This window comes from Coregonus clupeaformis, unplaced genomic scaffold, assembly GCF_020615455.1.
Source record: "Coregonus clupeaformis isolate EN_2021a unplaced genomic scaffold, ASM2061545v1 scaf1186, whole genome shotgun sequence".
NCBI classification, from domain to species: domain Eukaryota; kingdom Metazoa; phylum Chordata; class Actinopteri; order Salmoniformes; family Salmonidae; genus Coregonus; species Coregonus clupeaformis.
This window is the reverse complement of record NW_025534640.1, coordinates 41,357-64,784: the sequence shown is the minus strand read 5'-3', so window position 1 is coordinate 64,784 and position 23,428 is coordinate 41,357. Positions and strand designations below refer to the sequence as shown.

Below are 23,428 nucleotides of genomic sequence, written 5' to 3'. Positions count from 1 at the left end.
CATATACAATATTGAAACATGTTTTGGGGAAGCAATACTACTGCAGTGTAAATGTAATCCTAATCTTGATAACACTTTGTATTGAAATGAGAAGTTTTAGTTAAATTGGATTCAACTTCCCCTTTAACACTTCACATTAGTATGACAAATCAAATCAAGTGTTATTTGTCACATGCGCCGAATACAACTGGTGTAGACTTTACCGTGAAATGCTTGCTTATGAGCCCTTCCCTAAAATGCAGAGTTTAAAATAAAAACAAAATAGTAACACAAGAGGAATAAAATAAAATACAAAAGAATGGAGATATATACAGGGAGTACCAGTATCAGATCAATATGCTGAGGTATTTTAGGTAGATATGTACATGAAGGCAGGGTAAAGTGACTAGGCATCAGGATAGATAATAATAAGAGTAAAATGAAGAACAGAGTAGCAGCAGCAGCAAATTATGAGTATAAAAGTGTGTGTGTGTAATGTGTATGTATGTGTGTTTGTGTTGTGTTGGTCTGCGTGTGTGTGTTATGCGTGTGTGTGTGTGTGTGTGTGTGTGTAAGTGTGTGTGTGTGTGTGTGTGTATGTAGTGTATGTGAATGAGTGGTGGTTTTCTGTGGGAGTGTCAATGTAATGTAAGTGAGTGTTAATGGTTTGTATATGTAGTCTAGTGAGCGTGTGTAGCATCAGTGCAAGATAGAGTGAGTGCAGATAGTTTGGGTACCATTAAGTGACTATTTAGCAGTCATATGGATTAGGGGTTGAAGCTCTCTCGGAGCCTGTTGGTCCGAGAGCCGATGCTCCATTATCGTTTGCCAGACGGTAGCAGAGAGAACAGTCTATGACTTGGGTGGCTGGAGTCTTTGACAATTCTTCGGGCCTATCTCTGACCCGCTCCACAACAGCCCTGTCGATGTTGATGGGGGCGTGCTCTCCACTCTTTCTCCTATAGTCCACAATCAGCTCCATGGTCTTCCTGATGTTGAGGGAGAGATTTCTGTCCTGGCACCACACTGCTATGTCACTGACCTCCTCCCTGCTGACTCATCGCTTTCGGTGAACAGGCCTACCACCGTCGTTGGCAAACTTGATGATGGTGTTGGAGTCGTGTTTGGCCACACAGTCATGGGAGAACAGAGAATACAGGGGACTAAGCACACACCCCTGAGGGGGCCCCGTGTTGAGGGACAGCATGGCAAAGGTGTTGTTGCCTACCCTCACCACCTGGGGCCGGCCCGTCAGGAAGTCCAGGATCCAGTTGCAGAGGGAGGTGTTCAGTCCCAGGGTCCTTAGCTGGGTGATGATCTTTGATGGTACTATGGTGTTGAACGCTGAGCTGTAGTCTATGTACAGCATTCTCACATAGTTATTTCACCTCTTGTCCAGGTGGGAGAGGGCAGTGTGAAGTGCAATTGAGATTGCATCATCTGTGGATCTGTAGTGTATGTGAATTGGAGTGGGTCTAGGCTGTCTGGGATGATGGTGTTAATGTGTGTCATGACCAGCCTTTAAAAGCACTTCAATAATTACAGATATGTTATGACAATATTCTGATATGAATAGGATAACAGCAGCTAGTCAGTCCCATGTCAGTAGAGTCCTGCTCTAGACTACCTACCTGTTATGTTGTGGCTCTCATTCTGCAGTCTCTTATAGTTGTCTTGCAGTTCATGCAGTTTCCCTGTTATGAAAGAGCAAATAATATGGATGAATAACATTCATTTATTTACATATCTAACAATAAAGTAAGAAAGTAAACCTTGTCCAAGCTAGAATGACCTATTATCTAACCATAGTCCTATTAAAATTAAACAATATTTTATTTATCTATTACAGTGAAATGGCAGTATTTTAATCCGAACCAGTCCCCCATTGACAAACTGCACCTTAATAATTTATATGAAGGATTCTCTCAAACATTTACAGTGGGGGAAAAAAAGTATTTAGTCAGCCACCAATTGTGCAAGTTCTCCCACTTAAAAAGATGAGAGAGGCCTGTAATTTTCATCATAGGTACATGTCAACTGTGACAGATAAATTGAGGGAAAAAAATCCAGAAAATCACATTGTAGGATTTTTTATGAATTTATTTGCAAATTATGGTGGAAAATAAGTATTTGGTCACCTAGAAACAAGCAAGATTTCTGGCTCTCACAGACCTGTAACTTCTTCTTTAAGAGGCTCCTCTGTCCTCCACTCGTTACCTGTATTAATGGCACCTGTTTGAACTTGTTATCAGTATAAAAGACACCTGTCCACAACCTCAAACAGTCACACTCCAAACTCCACTATGGCCAAGACCAAAGAGCTGTCAAAGGACACCAGAAACAAAATTGTAGACCTGCACCAGGCTGGGAAGACTGAATGTGCAATAGGTAAGCAGCTTGGTTTGAAGAAATCAACTGTGGGAGCAATTATTAGGAAATGGAAGATATAAAAGACCACTGATAATCTCCCTCGATCTGGGGCTCCACGCAAGATTTCACCCCGTGGGGTCAAAATGATCACAAGAACGGTGAGCAAAAATCCCAGAACCACACGGGGGGACCTAGTGAATGACCTGCAGAGAGCTGGGACCAAAGTAACAAAGCCTACCATCAGTAACACACTACGCTGCCAGGGACTCAAATCCTGCAGTGTCCCCCTGCTTAAGCCAGTACATGTCCAGGCCTGTCTGATGTTTGCTAGAGTGCATTTGGATGATCCAGAAGAGGATTGGGAGAATGTCATATGGTCAGGTGAAACCAAAATATAACTTTTTGGTAAAAACTCAACTCGTCGTGTTTGGAGGACAAAGAATGCTGAGTTGCATCCAAAGAACACCATACCTACTGTGAAGCATGGGGGTGGAAACATCATGCTTTGGGGCTGTTTGTCTGCAAAGGGACCAGGACGACTGATCCGTGTAAAGAAAAGAATGAATGGGGCCATGTATCGTGAGATTTTGAGTGAAAACCTCCTTCCATCAGCAAGGGCATTGAAGATGAAACATGGCTGGGTCTTTCAGCATGTCAATGATCCCAAACACACCGCCCGGGCAACGAAGGAGTGGCTTCGTAAGAAGCATTTCAAGGTTCTGGAGTGGCCTAGCCAGTCTCCAGATCTCAACCCCATAGAAAATCTTTGAAGGGATTTGAAAGTCTGTGTTGCCCAGCAACAGCCCCAAAACATCACTGCTCTAGAGGAGATCTGCATGGAGGAATGGACCTAAATACCAGCAACAGTGTGTGATAACCTTGTGAAGACTTACAGAAAACGTTTGACCTCTGTCATTGCCAACAAAGGGTACATAACAAAGTATTGAGAAACTTTTGTTATTGACCAAATACTTATTTTCCACCATAATTTGCAAATAAATTCATTAAAAATCCTACAATGTGATTTTCTGGATTTTTTTTTCTCATTTTGTCTGTCATAGTTGAAAATTACAGGCCTCTCTCATCTTTTTAAGTGGGAGATCTTGCACAATTGGTGGCTGACTAAATACTTTTTTTCCCCACTGTATATAAGGGGTTGATAATGGTAAAGGCCTCTGGATCATTGATATTCTCACCTGTTAGATTCTCTTTCATCTGGGCAAAGTGAGCCTCCTCAGCTTGAAGCCTAGTCATGTTGGAAGCATCTAGAACAGAGACAAGGAGACAAGATGGATGGAATTTCTTTTTCTCTTCTGTCTCAGACTATGGTACCAACCTGAAATGTACTGGTCTGGGCTGGCTTGGATATTTTCTCTGCACATTGTCCTTTTCAGCAGAGTTCCAGGCCAGCAACTATGGCAGATATGTAGTGTAAAAGGGTTCATTAAGGTAAAAGGGTTCAGTAGTGTAAAAGGGTTCAGTAGTGTAAAAAGTTCAGGGTTCAGTAAAATGTTTCTATACTCACAGAGGACTCCCAGAGTGATAGCCAGAACCAGCAGTAGAACACAGAGACACACCAGGGTCACCACGGGAACGCTCCCAGACCCTCCCTCAGGGAATGCAGCCTTTGACCCCACTGAGGGAGAGGGGTCACTAGTGCCAGGTTCACTTCCTGGGAAAGGAGTGAGGGTCAGAGTTTATAAGGTCATAATGGTAAATAAGGCGTTCTTAAAGTAAACCCTAGCTACCTGTAACACACACACACACACACACACCTCACCTTTCCCAGGATCCTCCTGCTCACTAGCTCCACCTCCTGGTCTTCTGACCTCAGAGTATGTGACATCCTCTTCAGGTTCGGCTACTCCTATAGTTACAGAGATATAAAGAAAGAGATGGTTCCTTTTTTTCATTTATTTTATATATATTGCACCCCATGCGTGATTAAATGATTTCCCTAAAACCAACCTCATGGTGATTACCCCCCATTAGAAATATACCATTCTAGTTCCTCTCTCACACATTCCACTATCTCAACATTCTATTAGAAATGTACCATATGGGCAGTCATAAGCTACGGACAACGTACACGATTGCATTTTATCGATTTGCAATTTGAATGCACTAAATTCCGTAACGAGTTTGATTTAGCCTACATCATGATAAATATTTGGGAGAAGCAGAAAGCCATAGAGGTAAACCACAATTTGTGATGATGAGTGAGTGTTGTGTGAAGGTGCGCTAGGCATGTCTCTCTCCACAAATGCGCACTGACTCATTGTTTCATTGTGTCAATTGTTTGTAAGCTAAATGTTTATCAATTCCCCACAATATATATCACATAATATATTTAGTCTTGATGTTACCATTAATCCCTTCAAGTAATCTTGAATGTTTTATGTTCATTCAGACAATATATTTACAGTTGAAGTTGGAAGTTTACATACACTTAGGTTGGAATCATTAAAACTAGTTTTTCAACCACTCCACACATTTCTTGATAACAAACTATAATTTCGGCAAGTCGGTTAGGACATCTACTTTGTGAATGACACAAGTAATTTTTCCAACAATTGTTTACAGATAGATTATTTCACTTATATCTCACTGTATCACAATTCCAGTGGGTCAGAAGTTTACATACGCTAAGTTGACTGTGCCTTTAAATAGCTTGGACAATTTCAGAAAATGATGTCATGGCTTTAGAAGGTCTGCTGATAGGCTAATTGACATCATTTGAGTCAATTGGAGGTGTACCTGTGGATGTATTTCAAGGTATACCTTCAAACTCAGTGCCTCTTTGCTTGACATCATGGGAAAATCTAAAGAAATCAGCCAAGACCTCAAGTCTGGTTCATCCTTGGGAACAATTTCCAAACGCCTGAAGGTACCACGTTCATCTGTACAAACAATAGTACGCAAGTATAAACACCATGGGACTACGCAGCCATCATACCGCTCAGGAAGGAGACGCGTTCTGTCTCCTAGAGATTAACGTAATTTGGTGCGAAAAGTGCAAATCAATCCCAGAACAACAGCAAAGGACCTTGTGAAGATGCTGGAGGAAACAGGTACAAAAGTATCTATATCTACAGTAAAACGAGTCCTATATCGACATAACCTGAAAGGCTGCTCAGCAAGGAAGAAGCCACTGCTCCAAAACCGGCATAAAAAAGCCAGACTACAGTTTGCAACTGCACATGGGGACGAAGATCGTAAATGTCCTCTGGTCTGATGAAACAAAAATAGAACTGTTTGGCCATAATGACCATCGTTATGTTTGGAGGAAAAAGGGGGTGCTTGCAAGCTGAAGAACACCATTCCCAACCGTGAAGCACGGGGGTGGCAGCATCATGCTGTGTTGGTGCTTTGCTGCAGCAGGGACTGGTGCACTTCACAAAATAGATGGCATCATGAGGAAGGACAATTACGTGGATATATTGAAGCAACATCTCAAGACATCAGTCAGGAAGTTAAAGCTAGGTCGCAAATGGGTCTTCCAAATGGACAATGACCCCAAGCATACTTCCAAAGTTATGGCAAAATGGCTTAAGGACAACAAAGTCAAGGTATTGGAGTGGCCATCACAAAGCCCTAACCTCAATCCTATAGAACATTTGTGGGCAGAACTAAAAAAGCGGGTGCGAGCAAGGAGGCCTACAAACCTGACTCAGTTACACCAGCTCTGTCAGGAGGAATGGGCCAAAATGTACCCAACTTATTGTGGGAAGCTTCTGGAAGGCTACCCGAAACATTTGACCCAAGTTAAACAATTTAAAGGCAATGCTACCAAATACTAATTGAGTGTATGTAAACTTCTGACCCTCTGGGAATTTGATGAAAGAAATAAAAGCTGAAATAAATCATTCTCTCTACTATTATTCTGACATTTCACATTCTTAAAATAAAGTGGTGATCCTAACTGATTTTTACTAGGATTAACTGTCAAGAATTGTGAAAAACTGAGTTGAAATGTATTTGGCTAAGGTGTATGTTACCTTCCGACTTCAACTGTATATCCCCTGTCGCAGGCTGAAAAGGAGGCGATGGAGATATACGTCTCCGAGTCCCTGCGCCAGGGGTTCATACGTCCCTCCACTTCGCCCGCCTCCTCGAGTTTTGTGAAGAAGAAAGACGGAGGTCTGCGCCCTTGCATTGATTACCGAGCACTTAACAAGGGGACAATTCGTTATAGTTATCCTCTACCCCTCATTCCATCTGTAATTTAGTCAATGCATGGGGCGTGCTTTTTCACAAAATTAGATCTCGGTGAGGGATATCCTCGACCCCTCCCTGTTGCGGGATTTCCACTGTCGCCGTCCGGCTCGCCCTGCTCCACATCCTCCTGGTCGTCCCTGAGGCAGGTGTCGGCGTGTTGCTGGAGCTGTGCGTCAAGGGGGGGGGGGGGGTACGGTAACGACACCCGTGTGCCTTGTTGTTCTCCAGTGCGCATTGCTGCGTACCGCTGTGTTACGGAATAAACCATTTATTCTGTGATTTACCCTCCTGGGCCTGAATCAGTTCAATTGCCCTGGGGGGTGCGAACAAAGGATCCGCTTCGGGAAAGTCGTGTTCCTGGTCGTGATGCTGGCAGTGCTGGTGAGTTACCGCATCTCTGATATCCAATAGTTCTTCCCGACTGTATGTAATAACACAAAAACCTTGGAAAAGAGACCCTTAAACCCAGACTTCGTACCACACAGCAACTCCACTGAATAGCAGGCTAGTGATTGCTTTGCCATGCTTGCAGTTAGCCACTGATTCCTTCCAAACCACTCATTGTTGAATTTGCGATTTCCAACTTGTTGTGCAATGTTTATGTCCAATGGCCGATGAGCACTGATACATTTTATCTATAATTTCTCTTAATTATTTCTCTTCATATGACAAGGATGAAAAAGGATTTGCAAGTAGATGTCGACTTGATTTATGATGATAACTGCTAGCTAAGATTTTGAAAATATGATGTTGACATTATCAGTCCAATCAAAGCTACTGTAGATATAACGAGATTTGAAGTCATTTTATCTGTGGCCAATGCCCTTGAGCCTTCTTGGATGGGCACTTCTAATGTAACTCCATGGCAGCACCCAAGGGCTTGAATTTTCGAGCTCTAGCCTTAGATTTGGCGGTGACATAGTGTCCCCATGAGTGACAGAACACTGAGCCAATCACGTCGCAACTACAGAACATTACCAACCCCTACGCTCTGCTGGCTACCCCACAACCACATAAAGCACTGAGCTAAGCTGAAACACCTGCATGTTGGAGCTGCCTTACTCAAGAAAGCAAAAAAGAGACCATGTTTGTATATGGCTTTATTAACTCAATGATTATTATTTATTTATTTTACATTGTTTGCAAACTGATATGTGACACATATTAATGGCAAAATAACATGCAAAACAGGCAACCCCCCCCAAACAAAAAAGTTTATTTTATTTTATTGTATTTCTTAGCTACAAATGTGGGCCCAGAATGACGGGTGGCCAATGCAAACAATACCCCATAATGACAAAGCAAAAACAGGTTTTTAGAAATTGTTGCAAAAAGTATATACAAAATAATGAAATATCACTTTTACATATGCTACTCACATACAACAAGTGCATGAGTGGTGTGAAATAAACCATTCTCTAGTCTATTCCTTGAATCCCCTTATGGGTTAAAATAATTTCCTTATGAATTTATCAGGGGTTGTAATTCTAATTTTGTTTGTTATTCTGATTCAGTTTCTAGTTTAATAAAAATTTTCCTTCCGAAGACAATATTGGGAAGCCTAAGTGTTGTTGTCCATTAGTTTACTCCAATTAGGGGAGGGGTGGTAGGGTTAGGGGGAAATAATAAAGTAAAATACATTATAAAAGAAATATAAAACTCAGCAAAAAAAGAAACGTCCTCTCACTGTCAACTGTGTATATTTTCAGAAAACTTAACATGTTTAAATATTTGTATGAACATAACAAGATTCAACAACTGAGACATAAACTGAACAAGTTCCACAGACATGTGACTAACAGAAATTTAATAATATGTCCCTGAATAAAGGGGGGGAGGGTCAAAATCAAAAGTAACAGTCAGTATCTGGTGTGGCCACCAGCTGCATTAAGTACTGCAGTGCATCTCCTCCTCATGGACTGCACCAGATTTGCCAGTTCTTGCTGTGAGATGTTACCCCACTCTTCCACCAAGGCACCTGCAAGTTCCCAGACAGCCTGAAGGTGTGTTGGGTCATTGTCCTGTTGAAAAACAATTGATAGTCCCACTAAGCCCAAACCAGAATGGATAGCGTATCGCTACAGAATGCTGTGGTAGCCATGCTGGTTAAGTGTGCCTTGAATTCTAAATAAATCACAGACAGTGTCACCAGCAAAGCACCCCCACACCATAACACCTCCTCCTCCATGCTTTACGGTGGGAAATACACATGCGGAGATTATCTGTTCACCCACACCGCATCTCACAAAGACATTGCGGTTGGAACCAAAAATCTCAAATTTGGACTTCAGACCAAAGGACAAATTTCACTGGTCTAATGTCCATTGCTCATGTTTCTTGGCCCAAGCAGGTCTCTTCTTCTTACTGGTGTCCTTTAGTAGTGGTTTCTTTGCAGCAATTTGACCATGAAGGCCTGATTCACACAGTCCCCTCTGAACAGTTGATGTTGAGATGTGTCTGTGACTTGAACTCTGTGAAGCATTTATTTGGGCTGCAATTTCTGAGGCTGGTAACTCTAATGAAGTTATCCTCTGCAGCAGAGGTAACTCTGGGTCTTCCATTCCTGTGGCAGTCCTCATGAGAGCCAGTTTCATCATAGATCTTGATGGTTTTTGCAACTGCACTTGAAGAAACGTTCAACGTTTTTTAAATCTTCCGGATTGACTGCCCTTCATGTCTTAAAGTAATGATGGACTGTCGTTTCTCTTTGCTTATTCGAGCTGTTCGTGCCATAATATGTACTTGGTCTTTTACCAAATAGGGCTATCTTCTGTATACCACCCCCTACCTTGTCACAACACAACTGATTGGCTCAAACGCATTAAGAAGGAAATAAATTCCACAAATTAACTTTGAAGTAGGCACACCTGTTAATTGAAATGCATTCCAGGTGACTACCTCATGAAGCTGGTTGAGAGAATGCCAAGACTGTGCAAAGCTGTCATCAAGGCAAAGGGTGGCAATTTGAAGAATCTCAAATAGAAAATATATTTTGATTTGTTTAACACTTTTTGGTTACTGCATGATTCCATATTTGTTATTTCATAGTTTTATGTCTTCACTATTATTCTACAATGTAGAACATAGTACAAATAAAGAAAAACCCTTGAATGAGTAGGTGTTCTAAAACTTTTGACCGGTGGTGTATTTTTTATATATTTACAAAAAAATATATGGGGGATTGGAAATGATGCAGACAATTCCGATGATGGAAGCCACAATCTATCCGCGATATTAAAGCTGATCTACCCCCTAAAAAATGAAAAATAATAATTGTTTAAAATAGAATTACATTAATGGAATCCAGTGTTCTTTCTTTGTATTATTTTTTTACCAGCTAAGTTGAGTGGGAACACGTTCTCATTTACAGCAACAACCTGGGGAATAGTTACAGGGCAGATGAATGAGCCAATTAAAAGCTGGGGAGAATTAGTTGGCCATGAAGGCCAGATTTTGAATTTAGCCAGGACACCGGCGTTAACACCCCTTCACCCATACTCTTACGATAAGTGTCATGGGATTTTTAATGCCCACACAGAGTCAGGACACCCATTTAACTACCCAGCCGAAAGACAGGGCAATGTCCCCAATCACTGCCCTGGGGCATTGGGATATATATATTTTTAGACCAGAGGAAAGAGTGCCTCCTACTGGCCCTCCAACACCACTTCCAGCAGCATCTGGTCTCTCATCCAGGGACCGACCAGGACCAACCCTGCTTAGCTTCAGACCAAAGCCAGCAATGGCATGCAGGTATGGTGCTAGCTATTATATGTCTGGCAGCTTATCTTTTAAAGTATTCAATACTTTACCTCCTAACCCTTTACCCCATTTCAATCCAGTTCTGAAGTAACTCATTGCTCCCTTGTGTTCCTCAGCTCTCTTCTTCATCTCCTCCAGTTTCTGAACCTTCTCTGTGTATCCTGTCTCCTTCATCTTGTCAATCAGGAAGTCCAGATGCTGAGCAGTGGACAGTGAGACGGCCTTTAGGGCTTTCTCTTCCAGGTTCATGACACACTGGTAGGATTCCTCCACCTGTTTGGCCTTCTGAGTGGCCAAACAGGTGGCGCAGTGTTCTAAGGCTGCGATGCAGTGCTAGCTGTGCCACTAGAGATCCTGGTTCGTATCCATGCTCTGTCGTAGCCGGCCGCGACTGGGAGACCCATGGGGTGGTGCACAATTGGCCCAGCGTCGTCTAGGGTAGGGGAGGGAATGGCCGGTAGGGGATGTAGCTCAGTTGGTAGAGCATGGCGTTTGCAACGCCAGGGTTGTGGGTTCGATTCCCACGGGGGGTATGAAAAATAATTTAAAAAATGAAAAAATAAATAAAAATAATTCTAAACAATAATGTATGCACTCACTCTGGATAAGTTGCTCTGGATAAGAGCTTCTGCTAATTGACTAAAATGTAAATGTAAGTCTGCTGATCAGAGTCTCTTTCTTCCCAGCTGCTTTCATATTGATTTCATACTTCTTTTTCAAATCCTCATGTCCTGAGAATCGGTCTGGTCTTGGTAACATACATTTTGTGTTCTTTGACCTGCTTTTCGTATTGACATTTGTCTTTGCACACAGTGCAGTGGTTGTTCTTTGTCACACTACATGATGAGAGATCATTAACCTACATTCTAAACACAATGAGATTTCAGTGACACTTTTTTTTGTCTTTACTAAAATGAATTTACAAAGAATGTCATTTATACAAGCTATTGACAAAAGTGTTTTATTAATATGGGCAATTATTTATCATCTGAGGTTATGATTAACAAACAAAACATATCATTGGTGAAATTAAAAGATAAATATGGTCCATCTATATTAATCTCATACAACATATTATTTGGTTAACTTTAAATGTACAGTATTTCTTGAAGAGAAAGTGGATTAAGAAGAACAGCTTTCATTCCCCCAAATATCTATTTTCTATTCTATGTTCATGTGTTTTTTCCACATAATGTTTTTTCTTTACTATATGTCTCAGTTTTACTTTCCCCAGGAACTATTCCACCCTTCACTCACACCAGCTTTAAAGTAATCTAAAGCTCCCTTGTGTTCCTCAGCTCTCTTCTTCATCTCCTCCAGTTTCTGAACCTTCTCTGTGTTTCCTGTCTCCTTCATCTTGTCAATCAGGAAGTCCAGATGCTGAGCAGTGGACAGTGAGACGGCCTTTAGGGCTTTCTCTTCCAGGTTCATGACACACTGGTAGGATTCCTCCACCAGTTTGGCCTTCTGTAGTGTGAACTGCTCCAACTCTGACTGAAGTCTGCTGATCACATGCACTTTCTCCTCAGCTGCTTTCTCATTGATTTCATACTTCTTTTTCAAATCTTCATATGTCCTTGTAACCTTCCTGGTCTTGAGAACATACATTGTATTTTCTTTGACATGCTTGGTGTAGTGACATTTACCAGTACACACAGTGCAGTGGTAGTTCTTCATCTTATGGCACCATGAGAGATCTTTGACCCACCAGCAGCCTGGATAGTGACAGTTCTCCTCACACACTGTGCAGGTGGTAGCCCCCCCTTGTTTTGTAGGATCCTTTCCTTTATATTTCTCTTCAACTTCATAAGAAAAGTCCTTGCTTTCCTCCATGTATTTCTTGTGATTCTCCAGGGCTCTTTCAGTCTGCTTGATTTCATCCTGTTTCAGATCAATCATGTGGATCCGATTGCGCACATTGCTGACACACGCCTCCAGTTGTTTGCGCACTCTCAGAACGCCTTCAATCATCTTTACATTTTGAGGTATTTTTCCACCCAGGAATTCTGTGAAATCCTTCATGCCCTCTTCTGATCGGTCCCATAAAGTCTTCAAGATAAGTTCTTCTTTCTTGGCCCGAGTTGCTTTTGCTGAGGTAACACTCTTTCTTTGAGAGTTGTTGAATAGGAAATAAAGGTATTGATCGCTGTCATCTTTTGCACAGGGGACTTGAGAATATTTTAAGGCCTGCAGAGCATTGGTAGGTTCCAAACCATCTGAGTGTGTAATGAGGGCCACAATGGTCTTCTTCACGTCTTTGCCAAATAAAGACAAAACTGCATCAAATATGTACTTCTGTTCAAAGGTGAGTATATTTGCACTTGCCTTCATCACTAAACATACAGCATCAATTAGATGGACTCCACATTCAGATCTAAACAACTCCAACAATTTTTCAGAGATCAGTTGGTCGACTTGAATCCCTCTGGTGCCTCCATACCCAGGAGTGTCGATGATGGTGAGAGAGTAGGGGACTCGCCCGTCCTCAAACCCAAAGATATCATAAACAGTGACCCCTGTAGTTTGAGTTTCAGTCTGACTTCTTTTTTCCTCCTCTTTTTCCTCCTCCACAATCTCAAACCAGACTTTTTCCTCCTGATTTACGCCCAGGACATAATTGACCATGGCATTGATCAGAGTTGACTTCCCTGTGCCTGTTTCTCCCACCATCAGAATGGTTCTGTTGACCTTGGTGGGATCTCTCTCTCCAAAGGTCCATCTTCTGAGTTTATCATCCTGGTCCAGACTCTGTTTCTTTGTTACTAGTTCATACCGTTCAGGAGGTCCTTGGTCGATAAGGATACTTTTTGAAATAATGTCTTGCATTTTTGACGATGTGACACTAATCATGGGAAATAAATGAACATATGTTATCCATTTGAATAAAATGTAACTTACAATTGTGTTTTACTTTATAGAAAGAATTATATGTTCTCTCAGAGATCTGAGGGCAAAAATATTAAAACCAATAAGGCACATTTTTCTGCTAAAAATGTTATATAGCTTTCAACCAATCGCATGATTACTTATCAAATCAAGAGGACTGTGGGGACTAGTTTTCCGCACCTAGATTAAGCCTTTTCCTGGACTAAAAAGCACTTTCAATTGAGATTCTCCATTCAGCATGCATTGTAGTCCAGATGTAGGTTTAATCTGGGTCTGAAAAAACTGCATATACATGTTTTATTTGCATACAGTATGTCAATAGTCTGTTAAACATTCAATAACAAATAAAATAACAATGAAATATGTTGACACTCACTTGCATGCCATGATGATCTTATAGTTGTGTGATCCAGAAGAAGTTGACAGGGGTTTAAGATCTGTAAATGGAGAACATAGTATCAATCATTGGACGACTCAGGAATGTTAGTCATTTAAAAAATACACTGAGTGTAAAACATATAGTGAGCACCTGCTCTTTCCATGACATAGACTGACCAGATAAATCCAGGTGAAAGCTATGATCCCTTATTGATATCACTAGGTAAATCCACTTCAATCAGTGTAGATGAATGAGAGGAGACAGGTTGAAGAAGGATTTTTACATTTTGAGACATGGATTGTGTATGTGTGCCATTCAGAGGGTGAACCGGCTAGATAAAATATTTAAGCGCCTTTTAAATGGGGTACGGTAGTAGGTGCCAGGCGCACCGGTTTGTGTCAAAAACTGCAACACTGCTGGGTTTTTCATGCTCAACAGTTTCCTGTGTGTATCAAGAACTGTTACATGACCTATATCCATCCTGCCCTGTCTTTCGAAAGTATTTGAAAGCCAAGTTAACAAACAGATCACCGACCATTTCGAATCCCACCGTACCTTCTCCGCTATGCAATCTGGTTTCCGAGCTGGTCATGGGTGCACCTCAGCCACGCTCAAGGTCCTAAACGATATTATAACCAGGATCGATAAAGACAGTACTGTGCAGCCGTCTTCATCGACCTGGCCAAGGTTTTCGACTCTGTCAATCACTGCATTCTTATTGGCAGACTAAATAGCCTTGGTTTCTCAAATGACTGCCTCGCCTGGTTCACCAACTACTTCCCAGAGTTCAATGTGTCAAATCGGAGGTCCTGTTGTCTGGACCTCTGGCAGTCTCTATGGTGGTGCCACAGGGTTCAATTCTCGGGCAGACTCTATTCTCTGTGTATATCAATGATGTCACGCTTGCTGCTGCTCAGATCCACCTCTACGCAGACTACACCATTTTGATACATCTGGCCCTTCATTGGACACTGTGTTAACACACCTCCAAACGAGCTTCAATGCCATACAACACTCCTTCCATAGTCTCCAACTGCTCTTAAACGCTAGTAAAACTAAATGCATGCTCTTCAATCGAACGCTGCTTGCACCCGCCCGCCCGACTAGAATCACTACTCTCGGCGGGTCTGACTTAGAATATGTGGACAACTACAAATACCTAGGTGTCTGGTTACACCGTAAACTCTCCTTCCAGACTCACATTAAGCTTCTCCAATCCAAAGTTAAATCTAGAATCGGCTTCCTATTTCATAACAAAGCCTACTTCACTCATGCTGCCAAACATGCCCTCATAAAACTGACTATCCTACCGATCCTTGACTTTGGCGATGTCATTTACAAAATAGCCTCCAACACTCTACTCAGCAAATTGGATGTAGTCTGTCACAGTGCCATCCGTTTTGTCACCAAAGCCTCATATACTACCCACCATTGTGACCTGTACGCTCTCGTTGGCTGGCCCTCACTACATATTTGTCGCCAAACCTACTGGCTCCAGGTCATCTATAAATCACTGCTAGGCAAATCCCTGCCTTATCTTAGCTCATTGGTCACCATAGCAACACCCACCCGTAGGCTACGCTCCAGTAGGTATATCTCACTGGTCATCCCCAAAGCCAACACCTCCTTTGGCCGCCATTCCTTCCAGTTCTCTGCTGCCAATGACTGGAACGAACTGCAAACATCTCTGAAGCTGGAGACTCTTATCTCCCTCACTAACTTTAAGCATCAGTTGTCAGAGCAGCTTACCGATCACTGCACCTGTACACAGCCCATCTGTAATTAGCCCACCCAACCTACTCATCCCCATATTGTTATTTATTTTGCTCAATTGCACCCCAGTATCTCTATTTGCACATCATCTAATTCCTATTTAAATTCATATTTAATTCCAAGATGGCGTAGTGTGCAGTTGTGTTTTTATCGTATGTCTGTAAATAGCCTGTAAATACCCTATTTTTCGTACATATTTCCCTATCAGACTTTTCATCCTTCTACAAGATATACTTTCCTGCAACCCGCCTCACTCAATGTGGAACGGATTCTATTATTGACTTACCTTTATCTAGAATCTAGAATCTCCAGTTGAAACTAGCTAGCCAGCTAACTAGCTACTTGCTATTAGCCACAGCTAGCGGTGTTTCACCCAGAACATTGGATTTTTTTTCTGCGGGATTAATTTTAATCACTGGACATTGATCACCGGATATTCGGCCAGTCTGCACAGCGCGTTATCGACCCAGAACATATCAGTTTTTCCGCCGGAATCACTGAATCACTGGACCTTTAACTCCGGATTCATCGCTACCAGCTAGCTACAACAAAACGGACGCTGTGGTCTGGCTAATCATCCTGAGCTAGGCCCATCTCCCGGCTATCTACCTCTCTGTCAACCGGACGGGACCACCTAGTGTTGACACGGAGCCCCGCCGATCCTACACGACTGGTCTGCCGACGAAATCGTCTGATGTGGTTACGACGTTAACCACGAAGATTCCATCCATCTGCTAGCCCTGGCCCGCTAGCACACGCTAGCCGTGGCCTCTTACTCACTAGTGCTTCACCACCGGACCTTATGATAACTCAGCTATACAGCTGATATCTGCTGGACTGTTCCTTTTTACGGTACTACATCCTGTTTATGTTTAGCCTCAGCCCAAACATGGTTAGTTTATTGTTGTTTCGGTTATTTCTAATTGTACTATATCACTGTAGACCCCCAGCCTAGCTAAACCTGCCTTAGATAGCTCCCTTTGCCCCTCCCCCCTATACACGCGGAGACCGACTCAATTGATGCCTCCAGCGATGCTATCTCTTTCATTGTTACCCAACGCTTAGGTTTACCTCCACTTTACTCATATCCTTCCATATCCTTGTCTGTACATAATGCCCTGAATCTTTTCTATAACACCCGGAAATCTGCCCCCCTTTATTCTATGTACCCAACGCACTAGAAGACCAGTTCTTAAAGCCTTTAGCCGTATCCTTATTCTAGTCCTCCTCTGTTCCTCTGGTGATGTAGAGGCTAACCCAGGCCCTGCAGCCCTCAGTATCACTCCTACTCCCCAGGCGCTATCATTTGATGACTTCTGTAATCGCAAAAGTCTTGGTTTCTTGCACATAAATATCAGAAGTCTACTTCCTAAGTTTGAGTTATTCACTGCGTTAGCACACTCTGCCAACCCTGATGTTCTAGCAGTGTCTGAATCCTGGCTCAGGAAGGCCACCAAAAATTCTGAAATTTCCATCCCCAACTATAACATTTTCCGTCTAGATAGAACTGCCAAAGGGGGGTGGAGTTGCAATCTACTGTAGAGATAGCCTGCAGAGCTCTATCATACTATCCAGGTCTGTGCCCAAACAGTTTGAGCTTCTACTTCTAAAAATCCACCTTTCCAGAAATAAGTCTCTCACTGTTGCCGCTTGCTACAGACCCCCCTCAGCCCCCAGCTGTGCCCCGGACACCATATGTGAATTGATTGCCCCCCTTTATCCTCAGAGTTTGTACTGCTTGGTGACCTAAATTGGGATATGCTTAATACCCCAGCCATCCTACAATCCAAGCTAGATGCCCTCAACCTCACGCAAATTATCAACGAACCTACCAGGTACAACCCTAAATCCGTAAACATGGGTACCCTCATAGATATCATCCTGACTAACATACCCTCTAAATACACCTCAGCTGTCTTCAACCAGGATCTCAGCGATTACTGCCTTATTGCCTGCGTCCGTAACGGGTCCGCGGTCAAACGACCACGCCTCATCACTGTCAAACGCTCCCTAAAACACTTTAGCGAGGAGGCCTTCCTAATTGACCTGGCCCAGGTATCCTGGATGGATATAGATCTCATTCCGTCAGTAGAGGATGCCTGGTTGTTCCTTAAAAGTAATTTCCTCTCAATCTTAAATAAACATGCCCCATTCAAAAAATACAGAACTAAGAACCGATATAGCCCCTGGTTCTCCTCAGACTTGACTGCCCTTGACCAGCACAAAAACATCCTGTGGCGTACAGCATTAGCATCAAATAGCCCCCGCGATATGCAACTTTTCAGGGAAGTTAGGAACCAATATACACAAGCAGTCAGGAAAGCAAAGGCTAACTTTTTTCAAACAGAAATTTGCATCCTGTAGCACTAACTCCAAAAAGTTTTGGGACACTGTAAAGTCCATGGAGAATAAGAGCACTTCCTCCCAGCTGCCCACTGCACTGAGGCTAGGAAACACTATCACCACCGATAAATCTACAATAATCGAGAATTTCAACAAGCATTTTGCTACAGCTGGCCATGCTTTCCATCTGGCTACCACTAACCCGGCCACCAACTCTGCACCCTCTGCTGCAACTTGCCCATGCCTCCCCCGCTTCTCCTTCACACAAATTCAGACAGCTGATGTTTTGAAAGCGCTGCAAAATCTGGACCCCTACAAATTAGCTGGGCTAGACAATCTGGACACTTTCTTTCTAAAACTAGCCGCCGAAATTGTCGCAACCCCTATTACTAGTCTGTTCAACCTCTCTTTCATAACGTCTGAGATCCCCAGAGATTGGAAAGCTGCCGCGGTCATCCCCCTCTTCAAAGGGGGTGACACTCTTGATCCAAACTGCTACAGACCTATATCCATCCTGCCCTGCCTTTCGAAAGTATTCGAAAGCCAAGTTAACAAACAGATCATCGACCATTTCGAATACCACCGTACCTTCTCCGCTATGCAATCTGGTTTCCGAGCTGGTCACGGGTGCACTTCAGCCACGCTCAAGGTCCTAAACGATATTATAACCGCGATTGATAATAGACAGTACTGTGAAGCCGTCTTCATCGACCTGGCCAAGGCTTTCGACTCTGTCAACCACCGCATTCTTATTGGCAGACTAAATAGCCTTGGTTTCTCAAATGACTGCCTCGCCTGGTTCACCAACTACTTCTCAGATAGAGTTCAGTGTGTCAAATCGGAGGGCCTGTTGTCTGGACCTATGGCAGTCTCTATGGGGGTGCCACAGGGTTCAATTCTTGGGCCGACACTTTTCTCCGTGTATATCAATGATGTCGCTCTTGCTGCTGGTGACTCTCAGATCCACCTCTCGCAGACGACACCATTTTGTATACATCTGGCCCTTCATTGGACACTGTGTTAACAAACCTCCAAACGAGCTTCAATGCCATACAACAATCCTTCAGTAGCCTCCAACTGCTCTTAAACACTAGTAAAACTAAATGCATGCTTTTCAATCGAACGCTGCTTGCACCCGCCCACCCGACTAGAATCACCACTCTCGACGGGTCTGACCTAGAGTATGTGGACAACTACAAATACCTAGGTGTCTGGTTAGACTGTAAACTCAACTTCCAGACTCACATAAAGAATCTCCAATCCAAAGTTAAATCTAGAATCGGCTTCCTAATTCGCAACAAAGCCTCCTTCACTCATGCTGCCAAACATGCCCTCGTAAAACTGACTATCCTACCGATCCTTGACTTCGGCGATGTCATTTACAAAATAGCCTCCAACACTCTACTCAGCAAATTGGATGTAGTCTATCACAGTGCCATCCGTTTTGTCTCCAAAGCCCCATACACTACCCACCACTGTGACCTGTACGCTCTTGTTGGCTGGTCCTCACTACATGTTCGTCGTCAAACCCACTGGCTCCAGGCCATCTATAAATCACTGCTAGGCAAATCCCCGCCTTATCTTAGCTCATTGGTCACCATAGCAGCACCCACCCGTAGTCTGCGCTCCAGCAGGTATATCTCACTGGTCATTCCCAAAGCCAACACCTCCTTTGGCCGCCATTCCTTCCAGTTCTCTGCTGCCAATGACTGGAACGAATTGCAAAAATCTCTGAAGCTGGAGACTCTTATCTCCCTCAATAACTTTAAGCATCAGTTGTCAGAGCACCTTACCGATCACTGCACCTGTACACAGCCCATCTGAAATTAGCCCACCCAACTACCTCATCCCTATATTGTTATTTATTTTGCTCTTTTGCACCCCAGTATCTCTATTTGCACATAATCTCTTGCACATCTAGCATTCCAGTGTTAATACTATTGTAATTATTCTGCACTATAGCCTATTTATTGCCTTACCTCCATAACTTGCTACATTTGCACACACTGTATATATATTTTCTGTTGTATTTCTGACTTTATGTTTTTTACCCCATATGTAACTCTGTGTTGTTTTTATTGCACTACTTTGCTTTATCTTGGCCAGGTCGCAGTTGTAAATGAGAACCTGTTCTCAACTGGCTTACCTGGTTAAATAAAGGTGAAATAAAATAAAAATAAAAATCTTTTGCACATCTATCTCTCCAGTGTTAATACTAAATTGTAATTATTTTGCACTATGGCCTATTTATTGCCTTACCTCCATAACTTACTACATTTGCACACACTGTATATAGATGTTCTATTGTGTTATTGACTGTATGTTTTGTTTACCCCATATGTAACTCTGTGTTGTTGTTGTTTTTATCGCACTGCTTTGCTTTACCTTGGCCAGTTGTAAATGAGAACCTGTTCTCAACTGGCTTACCTGGTTAAATAAAGGTGAAATAAAAGATAAATAATAAATAAACAGAATGGTCCACCACCCATAGGGCATTCAGCCAACTTGACACAACTGTATGAAGCACTGGAGTCTACATGGGCCAGCATCCCTGTGGAACGCTTCGACACCTTGTAGAGTCCATGCCTCGATTAATTAAGGCTGTTCTGAGGGCAAAAGGGGGGGATGCAACTCAATATTAGGAAGGTTTTCTTAATGTTTTGTACACTCAGTGTATAAGGTAAATGGTTCCACAGGATTTAAAAGTTTACTGTTGGCAACTTGGCAGGAAAATATTACGCACATTAGGCAAATGTGTTTTTTAACTTGAGATCAATTATGATTTCTAGTACCATACATTTTAAGATTGATTAACTATAATATGGTACAATTAAAGTAATTTATGTTGAAAGAAGGCTGCTATAAAACACATTTCTTGCTATCAGAAAACAAATCTGAATTCAGCATCAATATTCACTGAAATGTGTTAGAAATGTATTTACTGGCGAATAAAATCAATAAATAAAATACAATTTTCCAAAAAGGGAACCCTGGTCAATATGTTAATGATCCCCGCCAGCACAATTTAAATTGCTGCAAGGTTGAGGGTCTCGATAAATTCAGCAAACTAAACTCATTGTACAAATCTACCTAGCTATTTGAGATGAAATGCAAAATATAAATATCAAAGTTTACACAACATAATTGTTTTTTTAGTGAGTAAAATGTATAGAGAGTAATAAATGAACTATTAATAAAGAATGTGTATATGAGCATGCTACCTGAACATATAAAATAACCCAATTACAACAATACATGGAATGATAGCAACAAGCGCTAACAGAAGTAAAAACACAAACCCAAGCATAACAACAATAACAACTACTCACTTTCACCTAGGCATTCCATGAACATACATCCAGAAATCCACCCGTGATCTGCACTGTAACAAACAGCTAGGTGGGAGAAGGTATTTTTTTTATAGCTGTTCACGAGCATGGGCCTGGTCCAGCCTGCCAGTGAAAGAGCAGCTAATAGTCCTTGGCCAATCAGAGGATGCATGCACAGCTCATGTACAGTGTGTGGGGCGAGTGGGTATCTGCTGATTGGCTGAGACCATGAGCTGTGTGCTGATTGATATCTGCTCAGGTCAAGACAGGAGAGACAGATTCAGTGGCGCCAGCCAGATGTAAACAAATGCACACGGAAATAATGTCCTTTGTCTTCCTTGGAAGAGGAATTCTCTACAGATACATCCCTGCCAACTAGGTGTTGCATAGAGTGAAACAGCCCAACCCTCTCAGGTGTAGGGTGATTCTCCTCCCACCTCACTAGTAGCCTACACCTCCCTCTCACAAAGTCAGCTGATTTCAGAGAAGAGAGATCATGGTTGAAATTTTACTGGTTCAGACAGTCTGCCCATCTGAAAAGCCATAGAGGCTTGTGTCCGGAGCCCTATGTGGCCAGCAGTGCTGTGAGGGCTTGATGGTCTGTGCAGAGTTTGAATGGTCTGCCGTACAAGTACAAGTGCCAGTGCTCGCACGCCCACATGAAAGCCAGGGCCTCAGAGTACTTTTGTTCAGTCGGAGACAAGGCTCATTTAGGCAAAAGTCACTGGCTGTTCCACGCCTCCATGCAGTTGAGACAAAACAGCTCCAAGGGCGAGTGCCGAGGCATCACAGGTGACAATCGTTTGTGCAGAGTGTAATTGAGCAATCTTTTAAAATCTTGTCGGCCTTCTCTCAGGCTCCAGTTTCACTCTGGTACTGCTCAGCTACAACCCTTGGGCATGCTCTGCCTAGAATATTTTGTTTCCATTATCAAATGTTTTTTTATTAGGCAATTATTTAGCCTAATTCATTGTAATTATTTAGCCTACCCCACCCACAGTAGCCTATATCTAGTTTATATTCTACTTTTAACATTAGGATATGTATTTTCTATTTTGAAGGACTTGAAATGTACACTGAACAAAAATATAAACGCAACTTTTAAAGTGTTGGTCCCATATTTCATGAGCTGAAAATGTTTGTTTTTTAAAATCCATTGATTATGGCCTAATGAATGTATTTCAATTGACTGATTTCCTTATATGAACTGTAACTCAGTAAAACCTTTGAAACTGTTGCATGTTGAATTTATATTTTTGTTCAGTATATTAATGGATGTTTTAGGTACTGTAAAATCTATTTTAGTTTTTCTTAGAATAGAAACACCATAATATAAATCAATTTAATTAAGCTAAATCATAAATAATAAAGGCCAGTATCAGCTTATTTTCATATATAAAAGGGAATAAATAAGCTCAAACTGCAGCCGTGAAATGAGTTGCACACAGAAGTAAGCCCCAACAAGCTTCACATGTGCATTGAGCGTGGGAAATGCGCTCTACAAATTCAATATTATTATTATTAAAAAGACAGAAAAATACACACGTAAAAGCTGAATTACATAAAGGAAAATTAGTGGGAAGATAGCCATGAGATAAGCAAGAGAAAGGAGAATGGAAATCGAAAAGCCTGAAATGTAAAAAATACATTGAGATGAAGCCGCACCAGTGTGTGGATACTATTTCACAAAAATGTCTTGCAGTGTTTATTGTGCTATTTTTGCGGGGGATTGGAGAAAGAAAACAAGTAGGCTGCCAGTAAACTTATTTGGTAATCTTCGAAAGAGAGCCCTGCTGGGCCCTCACAACAATGAGAACTATGTGTTCTTATCTAGAGCAGAAATGGTTGCTAATCTTACATCTGGACAAAAAGAGTATTGGGTGTGGGTTGGGGCCAGTTAAGGTAGGAGCAGGTTTACCGCTGTGGGAGTTCCTATAGAGGTAAATATGACTATGCAAATGGACTTACCATTCTTAGTGGAGATACCATGAAACCTTGACCCCATGACGTTCTCTGTATTACAGGCCCACCATCGTTTGCTAGGCCAGATAATACTGGGTTTGGAGGGTGGATCATGCAACTGTGTCTGACCGTAGTTTTAGTCATTGTACTGATTCTGCTGCTTGTTCTAAAACTGGTAACGAATTCCAGGCCGAATGTAATGTTCAATGTTGCCATGACCCAGGGCAAGAATGCAGGTTGTGAAGGATTAGCTGAGCTACCCTTTACTGCTGAAGACAGTGCTGTCTGGCCTGACCTTTACCCAGTGCCCAGTTTGGCTCCAACCCCTCACCCTTCAGCTCTTGAAGAATAATAATAATTTGAATATTTATATTAAAATTGAACCTAATCATCAGCAGAAACTGGCAAGTTAGAACTGTATATGGTG

The 23,428-nt window shown here is 42.2% G+C and overlaps 1 protein-coding gene across 2 annotated transcripts; it reads right to left on the bottom strand.

The window, feature by feature from the left end:
* Positions 1–10,258: 10,258 nt before the first annotated feature.
* On the bottom strand, positions 10,259–21,086 carry LOC123486382. Of its 2 annotated transcripts, XM_045217697.1 has the most exons (4): positions 21,040–21,086; positions 13,592–13,652; positions 11,785–13,171; positions 10,259–10,602 (listed from the first exon to the last, which is right to left on the bottom strand). In XM_045217697.1, the coding sequence occupies exons 1-4, from the start codon at positions 21,062–21,064 to the stop codon at positions 10,336–10,338; spliced, it is 1,740 nt and encodes a 579-aa protein (XP_045073632.1). In that variant the 5' UTR covers positions 21,065–21,086; the 3' UTR covers positions 10,259–10,335. The 2 variants fall into 2 exon arrangements, with proteins under 2 accessions (XP_045073632.1, XP_045073633.1); XM_045217698.1 differs by lacking the exon at positions 10,259–10,602 and having other exon boundaries at positions 10,934–13,171.
* Between the last annotated feature and the right edge of the window lie 2,342 nt (positions 21,087–23,428).